Consider the following 26,477-nt stretch of genomic DNA (forward strand, 5'->3'; position numbering starts at 1 on the left):
GACAAAATACAAAGATTAAGAGAGAATTCTGAAAGCAGCTAGGGACAAACAAGCCTTAACCTACAAGGATAGATGCATAAGGGTAGTAGCAGACCTGTCTACTGAAACTTGGTAGGCCAGAAGGGAGTGGCAAGAAATAATCAATGTGCTGAATACGAAAGATATACAACCAAGATTCCTTTAACCAGCAAGGGTGTCATTCAGAATAGTAAAAGATATAAGTTTTCCCAGACAAATGAAAACTGAAGGCGTTCATGGGCACTAAACCAGCCCTACAAGAGATCCTAAGGGGGACTCTGTGAGTAGAATGCTGCAAGGACTACAAAGGACCAGAGACATCACCACAATCATGAAACCTAGAGATAACACAATAACACTAAATCCATATCTTTCAATAATAGCTCTGAATGTAAATGGACTAATTGCTCCAATCAAAAGACATTCAGTATCAGAATGGGTAAAAAAAACAAGATCCATCTACATGCTGTTTACAAGAGACTCATTTTAGACCTGAGGACACCTTCAGATTGAAAGTGAGGGGATGGAGAACAATCTATCATGCTACTGGAAATCAAAAGAAAGCTGGAGTAGCCATACTTATATCAGACAAACTAGATTTTAAACTAAAGTCTATAACAAGAGATGAAGAAGGGCATTATATCATAATTACAGGGTCTATCCATCAAGAAAAGCTAACAATTATAAATGTTTAGGCCCCCCAACTTGAAACACCCAAATATATAAATCAAGTAATCACAAACATAAGCAAATCTTATTGATAAGAATACAGTAATTTCAAAAAGATGTTAGAATGGGAGAGAGCCAAAGCATAAGAGACTCTTAAAAACTGAGAACAAACTGAGGGTTGATGGGGGGTGGGAGGGAGGGGAGGGTGGGTGATGGGTATTGAGGAGGGCACCTTTTGGGATGAGTACTGGGTGTTGTATGGAAACCAATTTGACAATAAATTTCATATATTGAAAAAAAAAAGAATACAGTAATTTCAGGGATTTTAATACTTCACTTACAACAATGGACAGATCATCTAGGCAGAAAATCAATGAAGAAACAATGGCCCTGAATGATACACTGGACCAGAAATACTTGACAGATATATTCAGAACTTTTCATTCCAAAGCAGCAGAATACCCATTCTTCTCAAGTGCACATGGAACATTCTCCAAGATAGATCACATATTGAGTCAAAAAAAAGCCCTCAATAAATATAAAAGAATTGAGATCATACCATGCATATTTTCAGATCACAACACTATGAAACTTGAAATCAACTACAAAAAAATTTGGAAAGCCTCCAAATGCATGGAGGTTAAAGAACATACTACTAAAGAATGAATGGGTCAACCAGGAAATTAAAGAAGAAATTGAAGAATATATGGAAGCAACTGAAAATGAAAACATGACAGTCCAAACCCTTTGGGATGCAGCAAAGGCAGTCCGAATAGGAAAATACATTGTAATCCAGGCCCATCTCAAGAAACAAGAAAAATCCCAAAAACAAAACCTAACCACACACCTAAAGGAACTAGAAGCAGAACAGCAAAGAAAGCCCAAAGTCAGCAGAAGAAGAGATATAATAAAGATTAGAGCAGAAATAAATAATATAGAATCTAAAAAAATAGGACAGATCAATGAATCTAAGAGCTGTTTTTTTTGAAAAATAAACAAAATTGATAAACGCCTAGCCAGATTTCTCAAAAAGAAAAGAGAGAGAGCCCAAATAGATAAAATCATCAATGAAAGAGGAGAGATCACAACCAACACCACAGAAATACAAAAAAATTTAAAAATACTATGAAAAATTATATGCCAACAAACTGGACAATCTGGAAGAAATAGACAAATTCCTAGACACCCACACACTACCAAATCTCAAACGGAAAGACATAGAAATTTTAAACAGACCCATAACCAGTGAAGAAATTGAATCAATTATCAAAAATTTCTCAACAAATAAGAGTCCTGGACCAGATGGCTTCCCAGGGGAATTCTACCAGACATTTAAAGTAGAGTTAATACCTATCCTTCTCAAGCGGTTTCAAAAAATAGAAATGGAAGGACAGCTTCCAGACTCATTCTATGAAGCCAGCATTACTTTGATTCCCAAACCAGACAGAGATCCCACTAAAAAAAAGAATTATAGGCCAATATCCCCGATGAACATGGATGCAAAAATTCTCAACAGGATACTAGCATAAGGCATTCCACTGTATATTAAAAGAATTATTCACCATGATCAAGTGGGATTCATTCCTGGGCTGCAGGGCTGGTCAATATTTGTGAATCAATCAGTGTAATGCATCATATTACTAGAAGAAAGGATAAGAGCCATATGATCCTGTTAATAGATGCAAAAAAAGCATTGGGCAAAATACAGCATCCCTTCTTAATTAAACCCTCAAGAAAGTCAGGATAGAAGGAACATGCTTAAACATCGTAAGAGCCATATATGAAAAGCCCACAACTAATATCATCCTCAATGGGGAAAAACTGAGAGCTTGCCCCCTGAGATCAGGAACACGACAGGGATGTCCACTCTCACCACTGTTGTTTAACATAGTGCTGGAAGTCCTAGCCTCAGCAATCAGATAACAAATGAAATAAAAGCATCCAAATTGGCAAAGAAGTCAAACTTTACTTTTCGCAGATGACATGATGCTCTAAATGGAAAACCTGAAAGACTCCACCAAAAACCTGCTAGAACTGATACATGAATTCAGCAAAGTTGCTGGATAAAAAAAAAATCAATGTACGGAAATTGTTTGTAGTTCTATACACCAATAATGAAGCAACAGAAAGAGAAATCAAGAAATTGATCCCATTTACAATCGCACCAAGAACCATAAAATACCTAGGAATAAACCTAACCGAAGATGTAAAAGATCTGTATGCTGAAAACTATAGAAAACTCATGAAAGAAATTGAAGAAGGCACAAAGAAATAGAAAAATATTCCATGTTCATGGATTGGAAGAACTAACATTGTTAAAATGTCAATACTACCCAAAGCAATCTGCACATTCAATGCAATCCCAATCAAAATTGCACCGGCATTCTTCTCAGAACTAGAACAAACAATCCTAAAATTTGAATGGAACCACAAAAGACCCAATGTTTATAGCAGCACTTTCAACAATAGCCAAATTATAGAAAGAGCCCAAATGTCCATCAACTGATGAATAGGTAAAGAAGATGTGGTTTATATATACAATGGAATGTTACCTGGCAATGAGAAAAAAATGAAGTCTGGCCATTTGCAACAATGTGGATGGAACTGGAGGGCATTATGCTAAGTGAAATAAGTCAGTCAAAGACAGATGTCATATGTTGTCACTCATATGTGGAATTTGAGAAACTTAACAGAAGACCATGGGGGAAGGAAGGGGAAAGAATAAGTTCAAACAGAGAGGAAGGCAAACCATCAAAGACTCTTAAATAAGAGAAAAAACTAAGGGTTGATTGGCGGCAGGGAGAGAGGAGAAAATGGATGATGGGCATTGAGTAGGGCACTTCTTGGCATGAGCACTGGGAGTCGTATGTAAGCAATGAATCATGGGAATTTACTCCCTAAGCCAAGAGCACACTGTATATACTGTATGTTAGCTAACTTAATAATAAATTATATTTAAAAATAAATAAATAAGTAAATAAATATAAAATAAAAGAAGTGATAATTGTCACATTTCAAAAAAATGCAAGGATGAATAAAAGATATCCACATTTTTATAGTTTTCAAAAGAAAAATTTCTTTTTGACTTTAAAAACAAAAGAAAATATAGAAGGAAATATCAATACGTTTATAAACACTTAAAATTCTATACTGAAATGACAAATAAAATTAAAAGGCAAACCAATGATGTGGAGAAGGCTGCTACTTGCCATGTATGAGTTTTCATCAAGTTTTTTGTTTTTGTTTTTGTTTTTTTGGCAGAAAAGGGCAATGCACCCAAAGTTACCCAACCATAGAGCATGAACAGGGCATTGTAAAAGCAGAAATGCAAATGTACCACAAATTCAGGGGGAAAAACCCTTAATCTCTGTAATAATTTTTAAAATGTGAAATAACATTAAGATGAGACCATAGGAGGGATGCTTGGGTGGTTCAGTTGGTTAAGCATCTGACTTAGGCTCAGGTCATGATCTCCCTGTTCATGAGTTCAAGCCCTACATCGGGCTCTGTGCTGACTGACAGCTTGGAGCCTGGAGCCTGAAGCCTGCTTCAGATTCTGTCTCCCTTTCTCTCTGCCCCCTCCCCTGCTCATGCTCATGCTCTCTCTCTGTCTCTGTCCCTCTCTCTCAAAAGTAAATAAACATTGATAATTTTTTTTTAATTCTACATATATTCTACAAACTCCATATACCAAACTGGCAAGTCAGTCAAAAAGTATGAATCCTATTTTCACCAAGGATTCAAAGAAAAAGAAATTAGTAGTTTGTCTAATCATGAGAATAGTAAGTAATAAAACCTTTATAGAGTACAGTTTGAGAATATATGTGACAAATATGTAGAATTTCCTGTCCCAGGGCTTTTGTTCTTTCCAATCCATTAAAAGTACTATTTGGATCATACTACTTGAAGTATGCTAAAATTTATGCGCTCGTCAAATGAGTACAATACTATTTACAGGGTCAAAACACCTATCTCAGAATAGAGAGTTAATAACATGAATTATTCTACTTTCATACAATGGAATACTATTGAATCCATTATAAAAATCTTATTTAAAAGAATATGTATGCAAAAAGAATAAAGTGATCACAATATTTAGAATATTACTCCAATTTTAGAATAATCATATATTAAAAACAACAACAATAAAAAATATAACGTATGCATTCATTTGTAATTCTGGTCAAAATTTAAAATTTTTTAATTTCTGATTTATTTATACCTCTGTTTTCCAGAATTTTCTAAAGAGCATGTATTGTTATTGCATCAGAGAAAAACTATAATTATAATTTTAATCCATATTCATTAGTTCAAAATTTTTAATTTTAAAAATTATGTATATACATAATTTTGTATACACATACATATATTTTTCTATGTATATATAACATATACTTATGTAGAATTAGTCAACAAAGATTAATTATGTAAGATAACTAATGCTTTTATCCTACCACTTAAAAATATCATATGGCTTCCCTTTACTTGAAGGGAAAAATTCACAGTCTATTAGCCCAAGCATAACTTTCAAACCTTATATATAATATTTCTTTTCTCATTTCAAATAATTCATTCTCAAAACTATCAAACACCTCTCCCCACCTCACCCGAACACCACAGGTTTTCTTCCTGAAATGCTTACAAGGGTAGAAGCTGTGTAGGAGCAATGAAAGAAAAGAATCAGGGCAGAGCAGTGAAAGCCGAAGTGATATAGTACCTGAGGAAACTCCAGTAAAAACCTATTTTCTGAAGTGGAGGCAAGGTTTTCTTACTTTAATTTCAAAAGCTACACCCTTCGTAAAACCATAGGTAAAGTAGAGGGGTGAGCAGGATTATTTTCAGAATAGCTGCTATACTAAAAAAGAAAAGAAGAGAAAGCATTTATATATAAAGAAACAAGAGGAGCTCTAATAGTTGAAAGTAGTCAGAGAAGAAGATACCTGAAAGGCTACCCTGTCGCCTGACCTAACCTCTGGTTTAGTCATCTCCCCAGATTGCTGACCCAGGAAAATTCAACTCATTCACTGATGGGCAGTGTGAAAAGGAACTGGATATTGCACTGTCACAAAGATTTTACATGAAAAATGTAAAAAGAGAAAAATCTACCCACAGATATAAAACATGCACCAGGAAAAGGTTGCCAGAAAGCTGATGAAAATGTAAAGCAAGTGAGTAAATTAATAAAACAATAGAAACTGAATGAGGAAATTTTCCATATGATGGAAAACTACCAAGTAGAAATGCAGGAATAGGATTGATATAGCTTGACAATAGGAGGGATAGCTTGCAGAAATCAAGAAAAATTAAAAAAAAAAATAAAACATGTAAAAGAAATTTTGAAAAAAAAAAGGAAAGAATGCAAGGAAGTTAGGAAACTAAGGAAAAGACAGCAAGCGTCAGAGGAAAGCTGTGAGAGAAAATGAACAAAACAAAAAAGAAAATAAGAAAAATTTGAAATAGTCAAGAAAGAAAGTAATAAATGTAATTAGCAAATGATCTCTATCATAACCAAAGTAAATTTCTGAAGACAAAAAGCAATAAAAAAAAGAAAAAACTTTTTAAAAAGTTATAATTCAAGACAACTATATTAAATTAAAAAATGCATTGAATCAACCATACTGAAAAAATGCAACATTGAATTGGGGAGAATTATTCAAGATTGGTCAATTTTATTTAAACTTTATTAGTTACTTAATTTTGGGGGTGAAGAAAAATACTGAGATTTCAGGCAAAAGTGGTAAGACAGAATAAAGGAAAAAATATTAGATTTGTTTCAAATTCATCAAATGCCACACTTCAATGAAGAAAATAACGTAGAAATATCTATATAATATCCTCCAAATAGAAAGAAAATGTAATGCATGAATATTATGTGTGGATAAGCCAAACTGTATAAAGATTACTGATGTTGATTAAGCAAGAGATTAGCTGATATTTTCCCCGTGAATTCTTCATGAAAATCTACCTGACGGTGAATTTAGCCAAGAGATGCCTGAGGGCATTATGACAAAAAGATATGTGGTGGTTATTGAGTGTATTTAATTATAGGACTAAGATTAAACAAATGTGGGGATGAAGGTGACAGAACATAATGAAAGAGAATGCTATATGACAATGTGAAAATGGACAAATGGCAAATTGAGGGAAAATAAAGTAATTTCACTGATCATCCATATTTAAACTTGATAAATGAAGTAATAGAAGTATAATTAGATCTAAGAACACACATTAAACACCAAGAAAGTCAAAATTGACTAAGTCATGGGGTGATGAGTGTTTGGGCAGAAGGAAAAGGACATCTGCTAAATCTTTCATTGTTCATGGAAGAGAACTAATAGAAGAAAACAAGAAAGATTAGAATTTTAAATTAAAATCTGAAATATCAGAAGTATTAGCTGAAAAATAATGAACCAAAAAGGAAAACATATATCATGTTGAAAGACTAAAAAGATCTAGAAACAAGGGTGCTTGGATGGCTCAGTTGGTTAAGCATCTGACTCTTGATTTCAGCTTAGGTCAATTTCATGGTTTATGAGTTCATGCCCAGCATGGGGCTCTGTGCTAACAGCATGGTGCCTGCTTGGGATTCTCTCTCTCCCTCTCTCTTCACCCCTCTTCACCCCCGCTCTCTCTCTCTTTAAATAAATAAACATTAAAAAAATCTAGAAACAGAAAATATGACATTAAGTGGCATTGAATTAAGTCTAGACATAGCCATCAAGGCAATGAAAGTCAATGGGTTTGATTTAAGTACTGAAAGACAACGTTATCAGATTGTATCATACAAAGATTGTACCATAAATCAAAGAGAATCAATTAAAATGAGTCAGAAAAAAAAATAGACTAAAAGGATGAGCACAGGTATAAATAGAAAATGCACAAATGAAGCAAGGGTGGATGCAATCTTTATATTAGACAAGATGAAATTCAGACCAAAAGAGTTAAATGTTTTGGAAAAGGACATTTTATAATGCTTATGAATTAAAATATTCACAATAAAGACAAAACAGTTATGAATTTCTAGACATCACACAACAGGACAGCAACATTACAGAAATAGAAATATCTTGTGGTTTCAGTAATGTTTTATTGACCTTTTTGAGTCTATGACAGACCAAGTAAACAAAATATCAATGAAGAGGTAAATCTTATCAATAAATGTTTAATGCTTTGCTCTGAAATAAAGATTATAGCTTTCTAAGAAGTGCTTATAAAATATTGACTAAAATTAACTACAAAAAATGTAATATTTCCAAAGTGGTTATATTGCTGACTATATCTTCTGGTTACAATCCAATAAAAATAGCAATTAATAAGAAATTAAAAAAAACAGAAGACTCAATTACTTGGGAAATTAAAATAAAATTTATCTCAAGTTATTTTTATGATCAAATTGAAATGGTAGAATTTCTTTAAAAAATAATGAAAACACTATAGATCAATATCTTTTGGATATTGATAGAATAACGCATAGAGAAAAATTCATAGCTTCAAATTCAGATCAATAGAAACATTTTTTAAATGAAGCAAATAAGTCAATAATAATACTAAAAAAATCATAGAGAACAAGAAAATAAACTGAAATAAAGCTGTAATGTAAAATTAATAAAGATAAAATATGGAATTAATGGTTAGAAAACATGAGTTACAATGATACATAAATAAAAAATCAATTTTGGTGAGGGTGCGAGACATCAATGAACTGAGTAAACACAAGACAAGTGTAGGTATAAAAACATTATGGGAAGGAATAATCACAAAGTGGGAAAAGTAAGTGCATCATAAGAGACAGATTGCTAAAATTAGTTTTAAAACCTATATTAAAATGGATAATTTTCCAAGACAATTTATTTATCCAAAGTAATTCCAGAAAAGAAAAAACATCTAAATCTACAGATTTTAATAGAAGAAATAAAGAAACATCTCAAACACCTAAAATTCCTAAGAGAAAGTGATCTCATGAGGAAATTCTGCCACACTACTCAGAGTAGATAATTCTAAGATTATTTAAACTATTCAAAAGCATAAAAACCAAAATTAATACCAAGAAGGAAAGAAAGAAAGAAAGAAAGAAAGAAAGAAAGAAAGAAAGAAAGGAAGAAAGAAAGAAAGAAAGAAAAGAAAGAAAGAAGAAGAAGAAGGAAGGAAGGAAGGAAGGAAGGAAGGAAGGAAGGAAGGAAGGAAGGGAGTATGAAAGAGATTTCCACTTTTGGGGGGGAACAAATATAACATTAATATCAAACCAGATTAGAACTGCACACATAAAAGCGGAAGCCAATCTGACTTAAGAATATTTAATACTAAAATCATAGAGATTCAAATAGCACATTAAAATAATAGTGTGTTATGAACAGTAGAGTTTATTTAAGGAATGCAAAAATGGCTGCATATTAGCAAATTTAATAATATGCAATTTATTATAGTAATAAAGCTAAAAAGACAACCATTGGACCATCTCTATAGACCCTGTAGAGATATTTGCAACCTTCTGCAACTATAGTTAATTGAAAGCAAATCTAAAGAAACAAAATAGTAACAAGAAGATACGTATTACAATGATTACAATACGTATTAGAATATCTTTGTAATACTAAAAGTCAAACTTGCATTTGATGAAGAACACTAAACATGCTTTCAACTAACACTAAGATTTTTCAGTTATAAAAATTGGAAAAGAGAAAGTAAATTATCACACTTTCAAACTCTACGATTTTGTATCTGGTATGGACAAAAAACCTTATTTAATATGGAAGTCTGGCAAAAAGTTAATATGAAAAATTAATATCTAAAAAATGAAATTACAACAAATAAATCTATTACCAAGAAATGTTCTAGACCTACATAAAGAAAAATTTAAAACTCTCCTGAACCTGAACAACAATAAAAATATTTGAATAATATTCAACATGAAGAAAAAATTAATTCTCCTCAAATTAATGTTCAAATTTAGTATGATCCCAGCAAAAAATATGAAGGATTTATTTTCATTTTTATTTTTTTGTTTTAGAGAAAGAGAGTGCGAGCAGGGCAGAGAGAGAGAGAATCTTAAACAGGCTCCAAGCTCAATACAGAGCTCCATGCAGGGCTCAATGCCATGACCTTGGGGTCATGACCTAAGCCAAAATCAAGAGTCAGGGGTGACTCAGGCACCCTGAAGATTTTTTTTTTAATTGGGTATATGCCAAGATGATTCTAATGCTATATAGAAAAATAAATCATACTCAAAAAAAGAGCAATGAAGTATTTCTACTTCATTGAAATATAGAATATTCTGTATTTCTAGAAATATAGAATATTTCTATAAAATATTACTATATCACAAAACTTCAGAATGAAAAAAATGTACTGTGTTAACAAGTCAATTAATATAAATTTGCTATATTTATAATGCTAAAGAAAAAGTCATAACATCATCTCCACAGACTAATGAATCAAAGAGAAAGTTCTATCAAACAACAATCTATTTAAAAATATTTATTTGTAACTCATGTCACAAGAGATTAGTTAATCCTCCTAGTATAAAAATATCTAGAGATCAATAATATAAAAATGACCCCCCCAAAATGACCAAAAGATGTGAATTGATCATATAGAAAAGGAAAATGCCTCTTCAATGTTAAGAAGAACACCTCTCCACCACTCACTAAAGAAAAATGTAAATAAAAACTACACTGAGATACCACTGTTCACCTCTTAGATTGGCAAAAATTCAAAACTTAGATTATACATTCTCTTGGTATTAACATGGGTGATGAGTAACTCATGTATTATTGTGGGAGTGTAAATTGATGCACCCCTCTGGAAAACAATTGAATAACAGCTACAAAGTTTTAAATACATATACGCTTAGACCTAACAAATTCACTTCTGGGAATTTACCCACCAGAACCTGTACAACTATGGAGTGAATTATGTAACAGTCATCGCATCCTCTTTGGTAACAGTTTAAGATTGAAAAGAACCTAAAATCCCTTCAATAGGAAGTTGGTTTTAAAACCATGGGAAACCTGTACAATAAAATGCCATATAATTGTCAAATTAAAAGTAGTTGAGGAAGACTTCCGTGTCCTGCAAAGGGGAAGATTATAAGAGACATGAAACAAACAAAAGATGAAGAATAGAATGTTGAGTATATTTTGTACGTACTAAATAATTACTTGCTTAGTTTTGTTTTTGCCCCCAACTGGCACATAAGCTGATAAAATGAGGGCCTTGCCTCTTACAGTTTGTAGAGGAGTGTTTGTAATGTGGGGGATGTGATGTGTGATAAGCAGTTAATCAGTGAAGCATTGCCTAAGGCAGCTGAACCAGTATGGGGATGGTCAGGGGAGGCTCTGAAGAGGAAGCTGAGCAGAATTAGTATATTCTGGCAAAAGAGGAAGGAAAGACTGTTCCACATGGTCAGAGCTGCACGTGCAAAGACCAGAGCTAAGAGAGGGCAAGATTTTTTGGGGAGTTGAGTGACTTTCCCAAGGCAGACAACTCTATGTTGTCCAAATGACAATTATCTCAACTATTTGAGATGTAGCCAATATGTAATGAAGAGGTATTATCTGAAACTTATCCAACATTTTAAAAACCTACTTTTCTTTCAACTTTTAAAATCGCTCATTTAAACTAGAACCAAACTGAAAAAATATATAATTATCAGAAGTTATTTTTTAATGGTTAGAATACAAGGCAGAAGTTTCTCAAATCTAATGTAAATATGAGTTCATATAAAAATTTTAACTCCATCTGTGGGATAAACTGAGAGAAAATAAATTTTATGACACAACTGGTCACATGAGATTCTGAACCTTATCATAATGGATATTTACTTCAAAAAACATTAGGGGTGCCTGGGTGGGTCAGTTGGTTAAGCGTCCGACTTCAGCTCAAGTCATGATCTCACGTCCGTGAGTTCGAGTCCCGCATGGGGCTCTGTGCTGTCAGTTCAGAGCCTGGAGCTTGCTTCGGATTTTGTCTCCTTCTCTCTCTGCCCCTCCCCCCCCTCCTCCCCCCCCCCCCCCCCCCCGCTCACGCTTAGTCTGTTTTTATCAACAAATGAATAAACGTTTAAAAAAAATTCAAAAAGCATTAAGAAATGATTCAAAAGACAGCTACAACAAAATACCTGAGACTTTTCTGGAAACGATTTATAAAATCCAGAAAATTTGGAACAGAAATATTTGAGAAAATTTTCAACCTATATTGTTATAAAAGGAAGAATTTTCAACTTATATTGTATAAAAGGAAGAATTTAATAATCCTAGTAAATATAAGCAGATATTTTTCTAAATGACATACTCACATATTGAAAGATGTATCTATGAAAAAATAGAATTTTAATTATGGTTGCATCTGAGGTCTTGCCTCAGATGTGAAGACCATGTCATCTCATTTCAAATGAAATAATCATTAACTGTGAAATTTTACATGATGGTAATGTACTTAATACTTTATCCACATAGATGCCCACTTTTGCTTTTAAAGGTCTTAGGGCAAGCTTTATTTTGAAAGTTAACTTGCCAAAAAATTTCAACAGAGTAAACTTTGGGAGAAAAGTATATTCCAGAATAAGTTGATATCATACAGATAGCTAAATGATAAATTTGGCATAGTCTGAAGGGAAAAAGCAAAAGGTACAGGATATTTTAATGTAGAAAATAGGAAAGGCAATTCCTCAGTTTTCACAAGACCATTTATTTGGCATTACTCTAAATTCAGCTCAAGCCACTGAGTTTAATTCAAAGAGCCCATACATGAATTTCTCATTGTTTGAAGTTGACATTCCATCTAAACGACACTATTCACTGCTAGTAAAATCTGAGTTTCCAATTTTATATGACGTATTCTTGTCCATCCCAAAATACAAAAAATATGCAGGGAAATATTTTAAATGGTCTCATTTCTGTGCTCAAAAATCTATCATTATACTTCAGTAATCTTACATATTGCCAGTTTTCATCTCCACAAACAAAACAAAATAAAAAAAAACATAGTGGGGAAAAAAGCTAAGAGGAAGGAATATTCCACACATAAGTAAATGAACAAATATCTAAGTTTACATTTAGCATGTCATTTTGCCTCTGGGGAACATGAGAGAGTTTGAATGTTAGGAGGTTACTGTTTGTTCTTTATCCAGTCACTGGTCATGAAATCTCTAGGATTTGAAAACTGGTGAGATTTTCAGTTGCATACATTGACACTGTGAATAATCATCGCACACCAATTCATTCTGTTTGGCTCACTGAGCATTTTGCATGATGTCCCTGATGTGTCCTCCACCTCTAAAACACACATAGACTATGTAGGCCCATTTCCCTCCACCTCCCTTGTCCAGTCTTTTCAATGCTATTTAATCTTAAAAGAATTCTGATTTTTTTAAATTAAGTTTACTAAATTCTAGGTGTACACTAATTCAACTTCAGTATTGTCAGATGATTTTTCCAGAATAAAATACTAAATCTGATTAAAAAACTGATGGTCCAGTTTGGGTTCTATTCCCACTACCAGTGTTATTTTCAATCACAGATTAATTGCCAATTTTCCCAACATGGAAAATTTATAGATTAAGGAACAGCTACCAATACATTGTTGTTTGGAAAAAAATGTTTGAAGTGGTAAAACTCTGAAGAAATTAATTAAGAATTTGTCCCATAATTTTCAAACAGTTACCTACAACTTTCTTCTCCACGGTGAATCAGTAAATTTTATTGTTTCAGGGTTCACTTGTTAAGTGGAAAGCACTAAAGGATGTATATAGTATCAAAACTCTTTTGATTTTGAGTTCCATAATGAGCTTTTTGAAATTTATAACAAAGACAGTAGTCTTTAAAAGTCACGGCTTCTGGTTTGCAATAGATACACATTTTAGAATTCTAATCATCATGTGTCTCACACAGCCTAATGTAAAGTTAACACCATAAACAGAAAATTGAAAAAGAGAATAGAGGACAAAATGAACTTAACTCACAAAGTTTTATCATGCTAAGAAAGGAGAAACTTCAGAAAGGGAAGAGAAAGATTGGATTCAGATTCCTAATACTGAGCCCTGCTGGACTCCCTACCCTTCGTTAAGTTCAAGGAAATGGGTGTTGATATGGTTATGAGGTCACTGGGAACTCCAGATATGTTTGGGAAGAACTGATGATAAAAAATGCCTAAACCATCTTCCCTTAGCCCTTGAAGGCAATCCAGAGGGTTTGTATTGAATCCCTCCAAGGCAGCTTGGTGCCATAGTCTTCATGTAAAAATATTATCAGAATCAAACAATAATAACACATCCAACAAAGATTATTCTAACCCGAGAGACCCAAGAGAGAACCCTGAAATTCCTGAGCCTCCAGAGAAGAGAATAGAAATGACTGAGAGGTTCAGCATCCCCAGTGGATCTAAAGGGTCGGGAGAGGGGTGCCTGGGTGGCTCAGTCGGTTGAGTGTCTGACTCTTGATTTTGGCTCAGAGCATGATCTCATGGTTCGTGGGATTGAGCCCTGCATCGTGCTGACAGTGTGGAACCTGTTTGGGATTATCTCACTCCCTCTGTCTCTGCCCCCATCTCTCAAAATAAATAAATAAACATTAAAAAAAATAATAAAGGGTTGGAATAAAGGGCATGGGGCCATGGTGGTTCCACAGAGAGCTTGGAGGATGCAGCAGTAAGAGGAACAGTTGACCAAGGGGGTGTCAGGTGCATTTTAGTGGATTCCTAGAGATGGCGGTGGGCCAGATGCTTCTCCCTTAACTATAGCTGAGTGTTCTGTACATCACCCACCCCGACAATCTCAGGTGCCATCTTAAGAAGAGAACAAGAAAAAAAGTCTGAACTGACAGAACTTCATCTCCAGAGTTATTGAAAAATATCACAAAGGGCACTAAGTTTACTAGAAGAAACAAAACTGAATTTCCTGCATCAACTCAGTTGATAAAGATTTAAAGAATAAAATTATTTACCCACCACAGTTTATCACCTGATGATATTTACATATATAACTTTAAAAATTATCAAATATCTGATAACTATAATTAATAATAAATTAAAAGTATATTTATCAAAGCTCTGAAATGTTTTTACACTAAATATCAGAATCAGAACCTAACTTAAGTTAATTGGGACATATAACTGGGTTGTATCAATGAGTTAAAGTGAGTGGGAAAGCAAAACCACTATACCAAGTAGTTGTTTATTTGAAGTCCTTCCTTATGTTTATTTTGATGTATATTTATTGAAAGTCCATCCTTTCCACAGCATGGAACAGAGGTAAATACTGAGGGGACTCACTGTCATTGAAGCTTCGATTAGATTTGCATAAAAAGGAGGGATTAGGAAAGGAGTTCTAGTCTAATGAATTAGCTCTATTTATCAGCCATTAGAACAAAGGCATTGACTATTATTTTATTTTTTATTTTATGAAAGAGAAGAAAAATACTACAGTTTGTTAAAGAGAATTATTTCTTCTGTAGTTACATATTGAAAAATAATATATTGCACATAATGCTTTCTACAGAAACATTCCAAATTTACCTCTTGGCATTTTCATTTTAAAATATCTAAAGAAAATATAGTGTCTGTGAGAGAGGTCATGAAAATAATGGCAACATTTTTTTTCCATTACTTTTCAATAGGATCAAAATAAAAATTGGGAGAGTATTTCAATATGTTTTTCTTACTTAGGAACTTTTCTTTCATTCTTGTGTATTTGCTAAAAGACTAGGTATTTGTCATTTCTGTTGGTGGAGTGATATTAAAAATTCAAGAGCATGAGTTATGATGGTTGCTGGGAATATCTGACAGAAACATCAAAGACCAAGTGTGCGAACATGGTATCAGAGGACGAATAATAGTGTGTGCTTGAAAGTACTGACATGTTCATAACCTAAATGTGAAAGAAACAAGTGACTACATGAAGGGAAAAATGTGTTCTTCCTAGAGAAACAAAAATTGAGAACTGATTCCATAACTGAGGTCAAGGCATCATTTTTTATGCTTTATTTACTGAATCTATAAAAAGTACTTTAACTTTATATCTGAGAAAGTACAAATATGGTATTCTGATTGTTTCTGAATGGTCTACCTCATCATTTGATAACATGCCTCTTTTGCATTAGTTTACTGAAGAAATCGTATTTTGTTATCCAAGGGCTTAGTACGAAGGGAACCAACCCCAGACCCCATTGGAGATTCTAATTGTTTGCCAGTCATCATCTTCTGACACTACACCCACATTGTGCCGGGGTGGAAGTTATATAATCCCATAGTACATTTAAGAGTGGTCTAGCTAATCAAATTATTGCTTCTTATGCCAATAGGAAATCTTATTCAAAAGGCATGGCTGAGCAAATCTTTCAGAAGCAAAGTGCTAAGGAGAAAAGGAGCAAAACCAAAACACGTTTGCTAGGAAATGGACAAGACAGTTTCATGTCACTTTACTTAATCTTTACAATAACACTCTCAGGAGGTATTGTTTCCACCATTTTAGATTTGAGAAAAGTAAGGCTGGGGCGCCTGGGTGGCTCAGTCGGTTAAGTGTCCGACTTCGGCTCAGGTCATGATCTCACGGTCCGTGGGTTCGAGCCCCGCGTCGGGCTCTGTGCTGACAGCTCAGAGCCTGGAGCCTGTCTCAGATTCTATGTCTCCCTCTTCCTCTGACCCTCCCCTGTTCATGCTCTCTCTCTGTCTCAAAAATAAATAAATGTTAAAAAAAAAAAAAAAAAGAAAAGTAAGGCTTACAGAGACTGAGTGATTACCCAAAGGAACCTAACTGAGTAAGCCCATATCCTACTTATAAGCAGGAACACTGACCCAAAGTAAGAAGCTGTGGTTGAGATGGCATCATCAGAAGGAAATTGAAGATCAGGGTTCAGAGCAACTGTCTTAACAAACCAATAAGCAAGTAGAAGCTGAGATGCACAATCCCTAGAAGCTGAGTGGAAGAGTACTAGCTAAAATAGACATGGGTAAAGTAAAATAGTTTAATAAAAGTTGAAGTTGACACTTGTTATTAGTGAGTTCATTTCTATCACTTATGCTCCTAATTAAATTACCTTTCTTTTTGAGACTTATCAGACTTTTTCCATATTTTATTCTTCAATTCCTCAGAAGTAGTTAATGAGACACTTTGCTGGAAGCTATGGATAGAAACAGTACAGTGAGCTAGAACAGAAATGGTCCCTGCACACAGGTTTAAAGTCTCTTGGGTAGATGGGGCCAGGAACTAATTAAATAGATATTAATTCAACAAAGGGGTGGGTAGGTGACCCCTCCATCCCTGCCTCTGGGTATTCATGCATTTGGGTCACACCTTCCCTTATAACTATGGGTGGGCCTGTGAGTCTTCATCAAGAAGCAAGAATCCAGGGGATGTAGTGAGGTGGGAAGAATTGAGAGAAGGCAAATGGACTGGAGCCTAAATGTTTGATATTAAACAACTGCTAAGTGGGGTGCCTGGGTGGCTTGGTCAGTGTGAGTTTGAGCTCTGTATCTCTCTGCTGTCAGCACAGAGCCCACTTCAGATCCTCTGTCCCCCTCTCTCTCCACCCCTCCTCTGCTTGTGCGCACACGTACACCTGCTCTCTTTCTCTCAAAAATAAACATTAAAAGGGGCGCCTGGGTGGCTCAGTCGGTTAAGCGTCCGACTTCGGCTCAGGTCACGATCTCGCGGTCCGTGAGTTCGAGCCCCGCGTCGGGCTCTGGGCTGATGGCTCAGAGCCTGGAGCCTGCTTCCGATTCTGTGTCTCCCTCTCTCTCTGACCCTCCCCCGTTCATGCTCTGTCTCTCTATGTCTCAAAAATAAATAAACTTAAAAAAAATTTTTTTTAAATTAAAAAAAAAAAATAAATAAACATTAAAAATAAACAAACAGCGCCTATGGAAGATAGAGCCGTTGACATATCCCATTAGAAGTGAGATATCAAGTATATTGAAACCTAAAGAAATGAAGATTAAGTTCAGTTTCATCAACATGAATATTGAAGTTATTAAAAGAAGGAAAGTAGAACAAGAGAAACAGAAGAAGGATAGGGCTCTTCATAAAGGCTATTTACACCATCATTCCCCAACAAGTAGTAGTAAATGGGGTAAGAGTACACCAGAGCAGGAAGATAATATAAATATTATCTACATAAAATGACTGATATCTGGATGTGACAGTAATCACATTGATAACATGATCAATTTCAGTTATCAAAGTGATTACTTGATGAAAATATTCATCAAAACAACTCAACAAACATAAACACAAACTCTCTTAGTTTTATGCCACATAGCCATAAAAAAAAGGCAGGAGGAGACGTTCCATGTTGTATGTGCTTCTAAGTTCTGGGTCCAGTAGTTGTGAATTGTTTCACACTGTCACTGATTGTTCATATGATGTTTTTTTTCCCTTTGCATCTTCATTCTGATATAAAGTATTAGTAATTACCATGTTCTTTTAATTGCTGGGTGGGGGGAGGGTATCTATCTTCAATCTTAATGACATTCTAAATGTTACTTCTTAGGGAAACGATTCAAATGTCTAAAATTAATTGCTCTACACTTTCACTTGATAAAAAGAAATTTAATCATTTAAATGGGATTGTGTAACAGGAAAATGACATTTTTATCTTATTAAAATTTATTTTTACCCGTAACTCTTTGTGAAGTAAAAAAGTACTAAGATCTCTTCTATAATGTTTGACATTTTTCAGGTTATTCTGGATATTTTCAGGAAAAACAACATAAATATGTTTTTAATATAAGAGCCTATGCTACTATAACTCTACCCTACTAACCAGATTAAAGTTTTGAATAAAACATTGTTAATTTAAATAAGATAATAAAGAAAAAAAGAATTCTATTTAGTAAAATAATATGCAAGAGAGACAAAGTCTTTTCCCCATATAATCTTCCAGTTGAACAACATGAACTCAGGTGATTGATGCCTCAACCATTTAGCAAAGGTCTTGTAAAAACTGTCCAACAAGTTTAATTTAGGGATCCATGTGTTTATCCTGATTTAGGTTCATGTAATTGTTTAATAGTTTTGGAAGCAACAGGAACAAATGTTAATTGAGCTTTCATTATGAGCCACGGTTCTTTTTTTTTTTTTTTTTTTTACATATTTATTTATTTTGGGGAGGGCAAAGCAAGCAGGGGCAGGGCCGAGAGAGGGGGACAGAAGACCCGAAGCAGGCTCTGCGCTGACAGGGTGACAGCAGCGAGCCCAGTGTGGGGTTTGAACTCAAACCGCGAGATCATGACCCCAGCTGAAGTTGGACACTCAATCAACTGAGCCACCCAGATGCCCCTATGAGCCACAGTTCTAAGCAATATCTTTAAAATAATCTTATAACCTAGATGCTATTATTATGCTCACTATACGGATGAAAAAAATTGAGGTTCCGAGACTCTCAATAGTCTACAATAACACAAGTGTTATTTGTTGAAGCCTAAATGTAGATATAGACCATTATGATCAAGAATATTCACAAACAGGGTGCCTGGGTGGCACAGTCAGCTAACCATCCAACTCTTGATTTAGGCTCAAGTCTTGATCTTATTCCTGAGATCGAGCCCCAAGTCAAGCCCTGCACTGGGTTCCATACTGAGCATGGAGTCAGCTTGTGATTCTCTTTCTTTCCCATATCCTCTGCCCCAACCCCCTCATTCACCTCTCCGGTCTCTCTCTCTCTCTCTCTCTGTCTCTCTCTGTCTCTCTCTCTGTCTCTCTCTCTCTCTGTGTCTCTCTCCCTCTCTCTTTCTCTAGCATAATGCACAATCACCTGAGGCAGATTTTTTAAAAAAATGAATCAAAGATTCTGTAAAAATAATATTCCCCAGATTACTTAAAAAATGCACTTAGAGTTCTGAGCTGGCAGAAATATACAATTTTTTCCTTGAAAAACTTTTTTTTTACTTTCTCTGTTCTTTTATAATCTCTGTAATCAATTCCTCTTCTTCAAGGGCACTGACTGAAGCATCTAATTTAGTAAACTTGGATAAACATATTGTTCATATTGCTCATACATCACACCTTGAAGCCTTTACAGATGGAATGGGGGTTGTTTAAAGTCAAATAAAGAATGATCATTTAAAAAAAATTTTCATTCAAACACAAAATACATCACAAAAAAACCTAAGGGAAAGGTAAATTCATTTTAAGGCTCTACCACTTGGAGCATAGGAAAGACAAAATAAAATACAAAAGAAATGTAATCTAAATGGAATCTTGGCATGAATTCTAAAAAGCAAATATTCTAAAGCTAATGAAGAAAAGTTAAAAACCATTAAATTAGTTTATAAGTAGCTACTATCACAACAAGCTCATAAATCATTTTTACAAACTGAATATGAACAATAACAATTAAGATGCAATTTCATCTCACTTGGGCCAGAAATTTGAATCTTTTCCCACCAAAAATTAAAACTCAAGCAGGGAGTTCATTCACTTAGAATGAAGATATTAATAGAATTTTGAGAGAAGTTGTTGGAAGAGATCTGATAAATAATAAAAAGTAAAGATTTTAATATGCTTTGTGTTCTTTGAACATTATAAATTTCCTGAAAGGAGTTTCAAGTAAGTATTATCAAATGGAAAGTATCACTTATTATAAAGACATCTTTGAGGCATGATATTCAGATTCAGTAAGAGAAAGCCACCAGGGATCCCCTGAATATGATTTTGGATGCTAAGAGCTATGAAATGAAAAACCCAAACTCTCCTTGATCCCCTTAGCAAGCCTTTAATGGCAGAATCTCCACTATGAATCCCTGAATATTTCATGCACTGAATTAATTTAACTTGTTCTGCAAACCCCTTATCTCTCCTATCCCATATCACACCAAAACAAGACAAAACAAAACAACTTTTCCCAGTTTTATTAGTCTGTGTTAAAAATGCAGTTCATCGCTGGGGCAAAATTCAACAAATAAAGAGATCAGATCACAATCTGCTCTAAGAAAGTATATTTGTATAAAAGATTGTTTACATAATGTCCTTTAATTTGACAATTTATTACCATACATTTAATAATTTTCATCTGTGTTTAGAAATACGAACCTCACCAGAATAAGTTTTTTGTTTCTTTTCCTTTTCCTCATCCTCTCCCCCATTTTCTTCCCCCCACACCACACCCTCTCCTCCCGACCTCTCTCTCTCTCTGTCTTACTTAAGATCACAACTGAGAACTAAATACAATTGTCTTACTTCTTTCATGGCTTCAAAAAATGTGTTGAGTCAGAAAAATTGTTACAACGTTGCAGAAAAATGTGGAACATTTGGGGTACAGCATAATTATTTATTCTTAAAAATCTGTAATAGCAACTGGGGATAAGTTTGAATGCCTGCCATCTTATATCCTAGTATCCTCTATAACCTAACCTCAAGTAAAAGCATATTACTTAAATTCCTCATGAAATAATTATGTTTCACAGAATCAAAAAGTTCCACAAAGGTTGTTTTATTCAGAAAGTAATGAGAAATTTATTCATTCAAATAGCTTTTATATATTCTTAATTTTCATAATAAAATTCTGGCAGATGAACTTTCAGAAATATGCATATAGTACTCTTTTATACTTGAGAAAAGGAAAAAGATGGGAAGGTTATGGTAAAGTTTGTTACAAATTTGTCTGAACCTAAGTCTGCTTGATTGCATTCACCTACTACAAAAAAGTAGAGGGGAAGAGGGTCACCAAAGCCATCAATACAGTTGATGACACACAGATTTCCATCAAGCTGGTTTTAGTTTCTCAACTACCCATAAAGGTGGTTCACCTTATTCTGATGGTTCATTTTTATTGCTTACAAGCAGAGTTTAAAAGCTGGAAGAAATCTTAGCAATCCCCCAGGCCCAACTATTTATTTTTCCCCTGAGCAAACCAATACCTGGAGAGGTGAAGAGACCTGAATTTGTAATCAAACAGTCGATGGCTCCCCACTGTTTCTAAGCTAAAGATGAAAATTACTTACTTGGAATTCAAGGACCTCAATATTCTGGTCCCTGACTGGGATGCGTGTAAAACCACCCTGCCTGGAACACCCCTCCACTGCCTGTTCCCCTCCAGCCTCAGTACCAGTTAGGAGAATTTCTCCAGTCAGCTCAAATATCACCTCCTCAACAAAGGTTTCTCCAACCTCCCTCTTTCCTTTCTCGGCTCACATTGGGACAATGGGGCTCATTCATGTCTATATCCCCTATGCCCTGCATACTGCTTTGCCTATAATAGATATCAAGAAATATTTTTCAGTTGATAAATGAAATAACCACATGACATTCGATTAATGATTTAGCATTCTTTTGCCCAAACATCAAATTAATCTTTCCTGTCTATCCAAACTTTTCCCTATCCTATTGATTCAATTTTCTAATAACTTTTAACCCTATCCTGTTTTTGTCATCCTATTATCTGTGACCATATTTTAGATAGTGAGCAGCTCACTTCTGTATGATTGCAAACATTCCTTAACTGGAATCCACGTTTCTATTCTTGACCTCTTTCAGAATGCTGCCACCTATTTTTTATAATAGATCCCTAATCCTACAATTTCTCATCACCTCCTCTGCTACTCCTCTGCTTTCAATTGTGACCACCTCTTGCCTGCTTTCTCTAACGGTTCCCCAGCAGGTCTTCTGAAGACCATCCTTACCTTCCTATAGTCTATTCCCAACAAAGCCACCGGAGGGATCATTTTGAAAATTGCTATGCCATGTTGCATTTCTGGCAAAATGGGAATGGATGCCATGTCTTTATATAGTTTTCTAAGGGTCTACATGTTATGGACCTTTCTAGCTCTCTAAATTTCATCTACTCATCTCCTGTTTGCTCATTCTATTCCAGCCAGGCTAGCCTCCTAACTATTCCTCAAATATTCAAGACACGTTCCTGTCTTACGTTTAGATACTCCCTCTGCCTGGAACTTTCTTGACCAGATAACTGCTTGGCCCACCCTCTGTCTCCTTCACTTCTTCATCCACATCTTATTTTCTCAATGTGGGCTTTTCTGAATGCTTTTTAAATACTGCACATTGCCAAGGATCCCACATACAGTATTTTTATATCTCCTTTTCCTGTCCTACTTTTTCAATTGTCCATAGGACTGATCAACTTCAAATGCATTATATAATTTGCTACTTATTATATGTATAGTTTGTCTTCTCTGGCTGGAATGCAAACTCTTTGAGGACAGGGATTTTTGCTTTGTTTGTACATACATCCAAACACTTTAAAAACTGCCTGGAATATATATATACATATATATATATATATATGTATATATATATATATATATATATATATATATATACATATATATATATATGTATATGATGCTCACTAAATATTTATTCAATGACTACAAATGTATTACAAGGACATTATACAACTAGAAGTCAAATTTTTTCCACAGTGTTCAGTGAATATATTAAACTTCTTTTCAAGAACAATTATAGACTTTTTGGGCTCTTCATTTTTAGTTGTTCCGAGCTCTATTCATCTATCATTAGCCAAAGTGTTTCTTCCAGCCTCCACTGACTGTCTCTTCTAGCCAATCAATCCAGTTTGAAAGACCAAATGCAAACAAGGAAGGGTTTGAGCATACTAAAACTCTGCCCTCAGGGAAGATATGTTTGGTAGGATTTGGGCATGGTCTCATGGGTACCTAAGACTCCTAGTCCCGTTCTTAGGCCATTCCTCACAGCGTCCCACTAACTCTGCTAAACCACTTTGCAAAGTAAGAAGAGAGACTTGGAAACAGAAACACTATTGCTATCATTTAAGGAGACATTGGAATCCAGAAATAACAGTATATCAGTGTATAAAGAAGGTGGAACTAGTTAGTGTATAGGAATAAGGAAAGCAGTAGATATAAACTATAATAAGAAGTTAAAAAAAATAAAAGAGAAAAAGCAAGGAGAGTCTAATTCTAGGCAGTTGGAGACCAGCACATTTGCAGGAAAAGTAAAATCATGGCCAAGTGACAGCAGAAGATTCAAAAGTGTCAATGACAAAAAAAATCTCGAAAACTGACAAAACAGGTTGCATTAGCTTATACATTGTACATTCATCCCGTGATGCCAACAAATAGTCCCCAAGCAGGACTATGATAAGGCTTGACATCTCCATGACCCTGGACAAGTAAGATATTACCAACTCACTCCTAGTTAGTAAAGAAAATCTCTATCAAATCTTATTTTCTAAAAAAAAAAATATATATATATATATGTGTATATATATATATACATCATATATATATATATATATATATATATATATATATATATATATATATCATCTCTTCCCAATTGCTCTGCTCTATTCTAAGTCTACCAATTTAACACTGCTCTGGAAAACAGTGTGAGAAGGTATCACGAAACTCAACTCCTTTTCCTCCTCTCATTTGCTTACTCACCTATAAATATTGTTTAGAGTACTCCACCTGGTTCTGTTACATATTCATTACATCTTCAAATCTTCTTTTTTAAAAAAAAATTTTAATGCTTATTTATTTTTGAGAGAGACAGAGAGACCGAGTGTGAGTGGGGGAGGGACAGAAGCAGAGAGGGAGACACAGAATCCCATGCAGGCTCCATGTGCTGAGCTGTCAGCACAGAGACCGACGCAGGGCACGAACCCATAAACGGAAGAGTTCATGACCTGAGCTGAAGTCTGACATTTAACCAACTGAGCCACCCAGGCACCCCAATTACATCTTCAAATCTTATTCAAGGGGTGGTTTGTTAGAGTATGTCCAGGAGTCTAACAGTGTGACAAGTGTAGTTATAAAAAAGCACTTCCTAATATGATGAGTTTTGATTAATGACAATTATTTCCTGAAGTTTCAGAATAATATGGTGTCTTTAAAAGAACTAAGTCAATATTTTCCTGGTATGAAAGCTTTGTTAACAAATAAACCCTTTGAAAATTTTCTATATATGCTTTCTTGAATTATATTATTATTTTGAAATATTGATTTATAATCCTTTGAGGTAGTATTGATGTTAAAAGCACAAAAACAGAGATGTCTGAATTTAGGACTTTCTAAAGGACTTGCTGCAATGTTGATTAAAATACTCATGAAGGATTTTTTTAAGTTGTCTATAGCTAGTTTTCCTGGATATATTTGGTCTTTGTAGAAGCATATGGAAATGCATATTTAATTTGACAGTATTTTGCAAATCATGCCCCCTTCAGAATAACTTGCAAAGTAGAAATGCTTTCATATGCTAGAGGATGGTTTGTCTATTATGCTGAGAGTAAAGAAAACCATATATTCAACAACAAAATTTTTTAAAAAGTATTTTTTTGGGACACTGCAGATTATGAAAGAAAGAAATATCACAAGACAATGTCCTTGTACTCAAGAAAGGTAGAATTAATTTATAATCAATATTCAAACAATCATATTGAACATGTAAAGATGATTTCTCACAAGTATCACAGGCCCCTTAAAAAAAAAAAGACCATTTTCAGCCTAAGTTTCTATGACTTCTACCAAATCTTCTAAAATCTTGTCCAAAGCTGATTAGAGCAGAGATTGATATGGGAACCAAAGCAAAATATCTATACATGAACTAGTCATGACCAAGGCAGACCTCAACACTAGAGAAAAAGATCATTTCCACCCAATCAAATCTTCTCCTTTGTAGTTGAGTAAAAACAAGTATGCAAAGAAAAAAAAAAAAAAAACAACAACAAAGCAGATCACATGAGTTCAGAACTTTGTTCTGAACAATGTATTTTATTACAAATGTTCTTGTGGTTGGTGAAGTTAGCCCAGACCAGTCTTTTGAAAGCACCAGGATCCAGTGGGTCTGTGTGTGGCCCACACACAGGTATCCCTGCACCATGGCTGTTTTGGCCATCATAAGGAGCCAAATAGATACATGGATTTTTCTCAATACTAACAAGTAAAAGTTTTAGCACTAGTTCTTCATATACATATATATAAAACTACCCTGCAGACTCCAAAGGTCACTTTAGGGGCAAAACTTGAAGTAATTAAAACAAGAGCTGAAGCTCCTTGACAAGTTTTACTTTTGGTGTCTGAAAGGTTCACTGACCTCATATATCTTCAGAGACACTTAACTGCAACTTTAGAAGAAAAAATAAATTTTGAGATTTCAAAGGACTCCACAATTTTCCCAAATTAATGATTTTGTCACCATTATCTGAGAGTAGTGATTTGCAAGTAACAATGGCTTTAATATATCTTTTTATACTGATAATTACTATTTTGGCTTCCCTTTAAGAGCCAGGATTACTTTATCTCCTGAGTTGAAAAAATCAGATTATTTACTGAACTTATTTCTAATTGTGATCACACCCCAGAGTATAAATGTTATTTTTATGGTTACAGCTTAAATTCACAACACACAAAAATCATCTAGATGATTATGCATAGTTAAAATTATTTCAAGCCAAGAAGATAAGGGATCCTTTTAGAGTTACTGATCTAACATGGTTTCCGAATGAAGATAGGTATAGGTTATATGTCATGATTCCATCGATGAGTTTTCTTCAATCAATGTGCCATCTTTTGGGCTCCTTACAGTGAGGATTTAGGGACTAAAACTTAGAACAAGTTTAATGTCCTCCATGAGCTTGGCTCTGAAATTAAGTGTGAGCATGAAGCAAACTTGATTTCACCAGTGTTTATAATTTCTAAAATATTGTAGAATAGGCATAACGAGCAATTTCATGATAATAGGCAGAATTTTAAATGTTAAGTCAATAACTCAGGTTCCATAAAAGTTTGAGTGAAAAGTATTAAAAGAAAATGATCACTTGACATATCCCTTTAAGAAATGTCATTTAAGTAATTCTTTCTAC

The 26,477-nt window shown here is 34.4% G+C and overlaps 1 protein-coding gene across 3 annotated transcripts in view; it reads right to left on the reverse strand.

Annotated features, from left to right (window-relative positions):
• KYNU (kynureninase) overlaps positions 1–26,477 on the reverse strand; it is a 115,357-nt gene that overhangs the window by 16,566 nt on the left and 72,314 nt on the right. For 2 of the 3 annotated variants that reach the window (XM_019455085.2, XM_019455093.2), the window contains exon 11: positions 16,716–16,799. The exons of the other annotated variant lie outside the window; for it this stretch is intronic. In XM_019455085.2, coding sequence (XP_019310630.2) covers positions 16,716–16,799 — 84 coding nt within the window. The remainder of the gene's footprint in view (positions 1–16,715; positions 16,800–26,477) is intronic. 3 annotated transcript variants of the gene reach the window in all.

This window comes from Panthera pardus, unplaced genomic scaffold (assembly GCF_024362965.1).
Source record: "Panthera pardus isolate Hobbes unplaced genomic scaffold, ASM2436296v1 HiC_scaffold_10, whole genome shotgun sequence".
In the NCBI taxonomy this organism is placed as follows: Eukaryota; Metazoa; Chordata; class Mammalia; order Carnivora; family Felidae; genus Panthera; species Panthera pardus.